The sequence below is a fragment of the Dryas octopetala genome, chromosome 4, assembly GCF_963921425.1.
Source record: "Dryas octopetala chromosome 4, drDryOcto1.1, whole genome shotgun sequence".
Lineage (NCBI taxonomy): Eukaryota > Viridiplantae > Streptophyta > Magnoliopsida > Rosales > Rosaceae > Dryas > Dryas octopetala.
This window is the reverse complement of record NC_141369.1, coordinates 5,548,166-5,556,968: the sequence shown is the minus strand read 5'-3', so window position 1 is coordinate 5,556,968 and position 8,803 is coordinate 5,548,166. Positions and strand designations below refer to the sequence as shown.

Genomic DNA, 8,803 nt, shown 5'->3' with positions numbered 1-8,803 from the left:
CTTCCTTAGCCAGTTAACTTACATGTTACCTAGTTCAAGCTAAGGCAGCTGTTACCCATGTAAGAGTCATTAAGATTCGTGAGAACGTCAAACATGCACAACATATAAGCTTTGACTATTTCCTTATAGAGGTCGCCCAACCCCATTACCAAGAATAATCCCTTATTCCCTTATTACTTGTGGTTTAGTGTCTTTGACTATTTCACAGCTAAACCTAACAATTAAACTAGATGCAATTACCCTAAGGTGGCTAGTCAAAGGATGCAAACAACTAGTGACGGGTTCAAATAGATAATGAAAATTTAATACATGCAAACATCAAACTAACAGACCAAGAGACGGATAAACGATTTGTTAAAACATACAAATCCATTAATCAACCTACAACTAACATGCAAGATAGAATAAATAACTACATAATTAAATTAAATTAAATAAAACAGCAAAAAATAATAAAATCCCAATTCATGCTAATAATAAAATCAAAAACACAAACTAAATAAATTCAAAGGCATAAATTAATTAAATTCAGAAACTTAAACTAATTAAAATCAGAATCACAAACTAAATAAATTTAGAAACATAAATCAACATGAAATCAGAATTCTAGAAGGGAAAAGAAAACAAAATCAGAGATTCAAGCACAAGGGTGGCTGCGGCAAGGAGAGAGGAAGAAAGAGGCACCTAGCAAGCAGGAGGAACTCACGGCAAGGTGAGCTAGGGCTTGCGGCAAGGGCTAGTTGTAACGACCCGACCCAAAATTCGGGAGAAATTTTAATTTTTATTCGTATTGGCCATGTAGAGGCATGGTGGGAAATGGATTTGAGAGACTCGTATCTTTTCAAGTTTTTTTTAACCTAAATAATTTGGGAATTTAATTGAGAAATAAAAAGGGTTTTGGGTTAAATTTTATTTTATTTTATTGGGCTTGACCCAAAGTTGACTATTAAAATAAATGAGCTTTCGATTTTGACTTTAGGTCCGTTGGGTAGGTCTCGAGTTTATGAGTTCGTAGACACGAAGCACGTGTAAATCGGAATTACGGTTTAGGTTTTACAGACATTCAAAGTGAGGGGCAAGTTGGTAATTTTCATGAATGGGTTTTAAAACCCCAAAGGTCCAGAAAATTCTGGATATTCTCTCTCCTCTCATGCCTCACTCTCTCTCCCTGCTATCTCTCCCCGACGCCCCCCTTTTTCCCCGGGGGGACTCCCTCTTTCTCTTCGGCCTCCCTCCCTCACCGTCCGGCCAGGAGGTGGCGACGGTACCACCTCAGCCTCCCCCTTCTCTCTTTCTCCTCCCCCGATCTCTTTCTCTCTCCCCGCATACTCACCTCTCTCTTCCCCTCTGTGCGCGCGACACCACCACTAGAGGACAGCCTCCGGCCACTTTCCCAGTGGCATGAGACCACCGTCGTGACCCCCGTGAGCCGGCCGTTCTTTTCTGTGCCTCCCCTCCCCGGCCCGCCACCCCTGTGCGCAGGAAATCGCCGGAGAAAACTCCCCCAGCCGCAAGTTTCTCTTGCGGATTCCAGCCATCTTCGAGCTCCGATCAAGAAATTGGTTAGTGGGTTTTCTTCCTTTCTTCATGGGCTTCCAAACCCATATGGTGTTACTTGTCAATTTTGAACAATTGTGATTTTGGAAAATTGGGGTTTAGGGCTCATTTCGGGTTCCTATCAAATATTCGAAATTTGATGATGTTGTATGTATTTTTGTACAATTCTCATCCCTAATAATCTTTAATTTAAGTTTAGAACTGAGGGTTCGAAGAAATCTTGGAGAATTGATAGTTTTTGAGTATTTAGGAACTTGATTTTGAGGAATTATGGGCCATTTCGGGTTGGCCTTGTACATTTTGTTTTGGAGTTTATTTCGGACCATTGTCCGATAATATCTATTCATATGAAACCCCAATCGAAGTTTAGAATCGAAAAGGTTGTGGATTTTGGAGAAATTTTGGAATTCGATATTCATGTCACCACTTGAGTGACGACGGCAGTGGCTCTGACCACCCCGCTGTCATGTTGATTATCTAGCAGCAATTTAAATGTTTCTTTTAGTTGGTTATCGATTTAGGGTAGGTGGAGGCTGTTCGGGTGGACCAAAATTTATTTGAGATTGAATTTGGACACTTTTTAGATTATGAAGCTATCCTTGGATGATTTTCTTGTTTCAGGCGAGGCGACCGTGGCTCGTGACGATCCGACGGAGGATCAAAACTAGATTTCCCAATTTGTGAGTGGACTTTATTTTTATAAAAGTTTATGTTTTTAAATGTCTATGATTTCATTGATTTAATGGTGGATTTGTGTTGAGAATTGTTATTTAAAGTTTCTTCAAATGATATCCTTTTAGACTAATGACTTTAAAAGATTGAGACGTTGTGATTTGAGGAAAGATACATGTTTGATGAGTTGAGTTGTTAAAGGGAATTGTGAAAAGAGTAATTAAGAACTGCTGTGTAAACGCACGTGTTGACTGGTCGAGCCTACCTGTGTTAAATGCATGGGATTATGGCCAGGATACGAGCCTGCTCGTGCAGAGCGACCCTCTGTACGAGATTGTGGCCAGGTTACGAGCCTGCTCGTGCAGAGCGACCCTCCGTACGAGATTGTGGCCAGGATACAAGCCTGCTCGTGCGGAGCGACCCTCCGTACGAGATTGTGGCTAGGATGTGAGCCTGCTTGGCAAAGGGACCCTCCGTACGAGATTGTGGCCAGGATGTGAGCCTGCTTGGCGGAGCGACCGTCCGTACGAGATTGTGGCCAGGATTTGAGCCTGCCCATGTGCGGGCTTCTTAAGACTTCTAAAAGGATAAATAAATTTTATATTTCGTTTTCTTAAAACGTCCACTCACTGAGTTATCTCATAATTTTCTTGTTTTGTCTTAAATTGTTTCCCCCTAGTAGTAGCTTTGGTGGAGGTCGAGCTGATAACGTCGAGGCATTTGCATCCATCTTCCTACTTGGACCCTGTAGGCGCCATTTAAATTTTGTAGGAATTCCTTGTAATAGAATAGAGTCTCTGATAACCACTTTAAGTATTAAGTTGGTTTCTCTGTGAAATTGTTGGGTCTGAGACCCTTTTTGGTTGTGGTAGAGGTGGTTGCTGTTTAGAAGTGTTTTTAACAGGTTTTGAAATTTCTGGGTTAGTCCATTTTCAGGGGAGGTTCTGCCAAATTTTTGGTAGGATTTTCCTTGATTTTGGATTCCCGCAGGACCCTCTGGGTTTCAGGATGGAAATCCGAGGGGCGGTCCTGTCACTGGTTCCTTCTCTCTCTCACTTGTCACGCCACCTTCTCTCTCTAACTCACTGAATTCGGCTCTCTCTCTCACTCTAACTTTCTAAAAAATAAAACCTAAAATTAAAAATAAAACTAGGAGGCAAGAGGTAAGAGGTCCTAGGGTTCTGAAGTATATGTTATATTTATAGAGGTGCAATCCTTGAGAGGCAAGGAGAAGAAGACTTGCGGCAGCAGCTAGGGTTTGGCGCCTTGGGCTTGCGGCAAGGGCTTGGCCCTTTTGGGCTTAAGTGACTCACGCAAGTCAGCTAGGGCTTCCTCTTCCATGCGCATGGGCTGCTGGTCTTGTGCTATGGACTTGGCGCCTTGGGCTTGCACAATGTGGGCTAGGGTTTCACTCCATGGGCTATCACCTTGAGGCTTGCACGTTGGGCTTGCATGGCATGCATGCGCATGCATGGGCTGCCACCTTGGACCTTGCGCATAGGGCTTGGGCTGCTAAGGTTTGGCGCATGCATGCATGCATGGCCCATCTTGACTTCGGCATCCCATAGGCCCATGACCCATTTGACTTGTTGACTTGTCATCTTTGACCCTTGACCATTGACTTTGACTTCCCATTTTGCCCCTCATTTCCATTTGAATTCAAATTCATTTCTTCCCTCTATTCATTTCCATGGATGTCCACCACCTTCTAAAAGCTTATGGAACCTTGACTTTGTAGAGTTGACTTGGACTATCATTTCCTAGTGCAACTAGGATTCCTTGTAAATGAAGGATTCCTTATCCATTTCAACTTCTCATAATGACCATATTGCCCCTGGGGTCTCCTAGTGTCATTAGGACTCTTTTCCCTAGTCGGGTTAGGTTTCCTAGTTCAACCAGGATACGTTCCGTTCCGTTTCTCGAGGGTTACGTAAAATGACTAAACTACCCTTAGAACTTAACCAAAAGCCTAGGGTTTACTCAAACGTTATCTCGAAACTAAATCGATTAGTTTTAGTGAAATGAATACGAATGCCCTCATCGGTAAAATACCAAATTAAGATTCCAGGTTTCGGATTTCGGGTTCACTAATTGAAATGGCATCGGGTTACGAATTCTCCCGAGCCAAGGTACCTGTTAAGACCAGACAACCAACAATTCGATATACAGGATTCACAACTTGGCCGTTCAACAGCCGAAATGGGCGGTAACCACCACGCACAGTGGCTGCCCGGCCCTTAACAACACACAAACACTCACCGATACGCAAACAAACCCTAGAATTGGCCTCTGAATGTCCTGAGGAGGCTGATTGACAAGGAAGACCACTCGACCCGCCACCACCTGTGGCGGAGCTGGCGGTGGAGCAGGAAAACATCACCTCGACAGAAAATTCAATCCAAAACAAGCCCACATTCAGTCCAACAATTTACAAGCAACAAATAAAAGGAATTAGGACAGAAATTGAGTAACAACAACTCAACCCGGCCACCACACGCGGAGGAACTCGCGGTGGCTGTGAGTTTCAAACAGGGTTTTTCTATTATAGTGGTAATTGAGTCAAACAAAGTACAAAAACATGTAGAGGAGAGAGAGAGGATTAATTCGGGTACCTCACTCGACGGAAACGCCGCCGGAAAAACCAGAAATTGGTCGGAGAAGGCAACTGGCCCTGTGACTTCGTTTTGCGTGCTGCGGTGGTTTGATGAACGATCGAGAACCACCCCTGGACTCACCGCGACGAGGGGGAGAAGACCCAAGTGGTCCGGCGTCGCGTCTTGGCCGGAGACGGCGGATCGTCGTCGCTTGGCTTCGATCGGGTTTGGCCTGGATTCGAAATTTGGCTGGGTTTCTAGGTGATCCGAGACCAAGGGAAGAGAGAGGAAGGGACGGCGAGCTCGGGGAGCTTTCGTCCGCCTCCATCCGCCGCCGGACGCGCGCCCACGCGCCGGTGACAGGACGGCGGTACTGAACAGGCGAGAGAAGAGAGAGAGAGTGTGTATCGGGGAGAGAGGAGAGAGAATCCTCCCCGAAAATTCTGGAATTTTGGGTATTTATAACCCACTCATGCCAAATTATGAAATTGCCCCTCCATTCGAATACCCGTATTTCTCAAACCGTAACTCTGATTTATGCATGCTTCGTGTCTACGAACTCGTGAACTCGAGATCTATCCAACGGGTCCAAAGTCAAAATAAAAAATCTACTAATTTAAAAAGTCAACTTTGGGTCAAGCTCAATTTAAAACAAAATTTAAAATTTAAAATAAATCCGAAACCTTTTTAATTTCCAAATAAATTCTTAAGGTATTTAAAATAAAACTTTGAAAAATACGGGATCTCACATCGTCCCACCTAATCCCTGACACGTGTCTGCCTACTTCCTTACACGGGCCCACCACTCACTCCCGTTTCCCGCTTAAAGTATATTAATTTCTCACATAAAGATTTAGAAATATAGTTGTAGTTTTGTGAATTTGAACTCCTTCCATTAACTATACGAAAAAGGAGAGTGAGTGACGAACTCATATCAAGAAGTAGGTTGACACGTGTCGGAGATTAGGCGGGACAAAGTGCACGTAGAACTAATGTTACGTCATTAAACATACTGCATTGTGATTGGCCATGCTAGCAATTAACCACGGTGCATCTAACATAAGCCAATTTTTTAACTTAGATATAGTTTATGGAAGCATTTGAAAGATTTTATTGTTCGTGTACTTAGTTGAAATACCCCCAAGGTGAGTAATTTGGTACTTGAGCCACTAAATAAACAATGTAAAAGTCCATTAACACGTGATGATCATCATGGCTCCGTTGCGTCTGTTGTTGCTGCAGATCATGAAAAATTGGAGCTAGTCTCACCAGCCAGGGCTGAAACAAAAAAAATGTTACCAGCTAATGGCTACTTCCAAATAGCTTTGATGTATTATTTTTTTCTTTGAATAATACTAGGAGTTAATTACACTTACACCCCATGAGGTTTATCGTCTTTTCACATACACTCCCTGGGGTTTCAAAAATTACACATACACCCCCTGGGGTTTTAAAACTATTGCATATAATCCCTTACAAGAGAAAAAAATAAATAAATAAAAAAGAAAATATTTGTATTGAGGTTAGACTTTACACCTTGAATAATCTTATTGGGCTATTTAATCCCTTGACATATTTTTTTGCATAATTTCTCATCATTTTTTATCTCACTATAGGGGATTATATATATCCAACAGTTTTGAAACCTCAGGGTAATTGATCTTGAGTAATTGATATCCATATAAACATATCCATATCCATATAAACATATAACGTCCACACCTATATAAACATATCCATATCCATATCCATATAAACATATAACGTCCACACCTATATAAACATATCCATATCCATGTTTTGAGCATGAGTAATTGATCTTGAGCCTCAGACATGGCTTTGAGTAATGAAGCGAGTGCTACTGAGCTACTCCAAGCTCAATCCCACATATGGAACCACATGTTCAGCTTCATAAACTCCTTGTCCCTCAAATGTGCAATTCAACTCGGCATACCCGATATCATACAAAAAAATGGCAAACAAGCTATCACTCTTTCTCAGCTCATATCTTCATTACCAATCCACCCCACCAAAGCTGGGTTTGTCCACCGCCTCATGCGAATCTTGGTCCACTCCGGCTTCTTCGGCCGACAAAAGCTGACTCAAATTGATGATGATGATGAGGAAGAAGAAGGCTATGTACTCACTGATGCTTCCAGGCTCCTCCTTAAGGATCATCCCATGAGCGTAACACCCTTCTTACTTCTCATGCTCGATCCCATTATGACCAAACCATGGCATTATATGAGCACTTGGTTCCAAAACGACGATCCTAGGCTGTTTCACATGGCACATGGGATGACATTTTGGGATTATGGGAACCGTGAGCCCGGCGTTGCCCATCGTTTCAATGATGCCATGGCCCGGGATGCTCAATTAGTATCGAGCGTGGTGGTTGGTGAGTGCAAGGGGATTTTTGAGGGATTGGAGTCGTTGGTTGATGTTGGGGGTGGTACGGGAACCGTTGCCAAGGCCATTGCTGATGCATTCCCTAATATGGAGTGCACTGTACTTGATCTCCCCCACGTAGTTGCAGACTTGCAAGGAAGTAAGAACTTGAAATATGTTGGAGGGGACATGTTTGAAGCAGTTCCTCATGCGGATGCAATTCTATTGAAGGTAAAACCCATAGATATTTTTTTATGTGTCTATCTATACGTGATACTATGTCAAACGGATTTAGGGTGCTTATTTTTTCTTAATTTACTCCAGTAAAAATCAAAGTAACAAAAATATAAGTTTATAGAATCCATTTCCATTTAAACAAATACATCTAAAATCTTTGTAAGACATGCAGAACCTATGTGATATATTTATGCTGTATGACAATTCACAATTGCAGTGGATATTGCATGACTGGAGTGATGAAGAATGCGTGAAAATACTGAAACGATGTAAAGAGGCAATTACGAGTAGAAAGGACAAAAAAGGGAAGGTGATAATCATAGATATGATGATGGAGAACCAGAAAGGAGATGAGGAATCAATTGAGACACAACTTTTCTTCGATATGCTGATGATGGTTTTGGTGGAAGGAAAAGAGAGGAACAAGGAAGAATGGGCAAAGCTGTTTTCTGATGCAGGTTTCAGTGACTATAAGATAACTCCCATTTTGGGTTTAAGGTCTCTTATTGAGGTTTATCCTTAATTAATCGGATCTATCATATATGCTTGTGGATGCATATGGCACCGTGAAATAATAAAACTGTATATATGTTCTATCATGCACTTTATTTTCTGGTATTTAATTGGAATTATGTATCAAATTTAAGTGTGGTTAAGCTAAATAATAGTTTTTGGGGTTAGTTCAAGTGGTTGTTGAGTGAATAATGAAAAAAAATGTAATAAAAAAAAATGTTACCAGTTGATGGCTACTTTCAAATAGCTTCGATGTATTATATATTGTTCTTGTTTGAATAATGCTAGCCTCTCTCTGCACACGCAAGGCGCCATAGGTCTTTCAGTTGTGTATATATATATCCCCCTTTTAAGTGTGGGATTCCATAAATAATTTTATTTGTGGGATCTCTCATATATAGGGCTCACTTCATATAATATTTCAATGATTCGAACTGTCTATTCTTTAAGTCTCTATTCAAAAAATCATCCTTACAAAAATTTAGCCAAATCGGAAATCATTTGCCTATTTAACTTTGATCAAATAATTAGTCGAATCAAATATTTTTGACAAAACCGTACATTTGTTTGATCAAAGTTAGATATGCAAATGATTTTCAATTTGACTAATTTTTTGCAAGGATGATCTATAAATAGAGGCCTAAAAAATAGACGGTTCGGATTTTTAAAAAAGAGGGCTGCTATTTGCACACCCTTAAATTTCTTTTTGCACACCCTTTCTAAAAAAAAAAACTCAAGGGAAAAGACCATTTGGCCCTCCCCTCACCCACACACCCCCATCCCCATCTCCCCCCCCCCCTCCTCCGTACACACCCCATCTTCCCATCTCCATATTTTTTTTT

At 41.5% G+C, this 8,803-nt stretch overlaps 1 protein-coding gene and 1 long non-coding RNA gene across 2 annotated transcripts; both read left to right on the top strand.

Annotated features, from left to right (window-relative positions):
- The first annotated feature begins 1,176 nt into the window (after nucleotides 1-1,176).
- LOC147286294 (uncharacterized) lies at nucleotides 1,177-3,105 on the top strand. The gene is made up of 3 exons (XR_015121652.1): nucleotides 1,177-1,562; nucleotides 2,179-2,237; nucleotides 2,912-3,105. It is a non-coding gene; the product is annotated as an uncharacterized LOC147286294 (long non-coding RNA).
- Nucleotides 3,106-6,626: 3,521 nt separating this feature from the next.
- Nucleotides 6,627-8,197, top strand: LOC147286293 (putative O-methyltransferase 3). The gene is made up of 2 exons (XM_086239068.1): nucleotides 6,627-7,442; nucleotides 7,666-8,197. Exons 1-2 carry the CDS (start codon nucleotides 6,657-6,659, stop codon nucleotides 7,969-7,971), a joined length of 1,092 nt encoding a protein of 363 aa, XP_086095194.1. The 5' UTR covers nucleotides 6,627-6,656; the 3' UTR covers nucleotides 7,972-8,197.
- The last annotated feature ends 606 nt before the right edge of the window (nucleotides 8,198-8,803 follow it).

What these genes read in the sequence shown, in the direction of transcription:
- LOC147286293 (XM_086239068.1), top strand. Translation starts at nt 6,657, where the DNA reads ATGGCTTTGAGTAATGAAGCGAGTGCTACTGAGCTACTCCAAGCTCAA. An exon ending in CGGATGCAATTCTATTGAAG is followed by an intron (nt 7,443 to 7,665) that starts GTAAAACCCATA and finishes TCACAATTGCAG; the next exon opens with TGGATATTGCATGACTGGAG.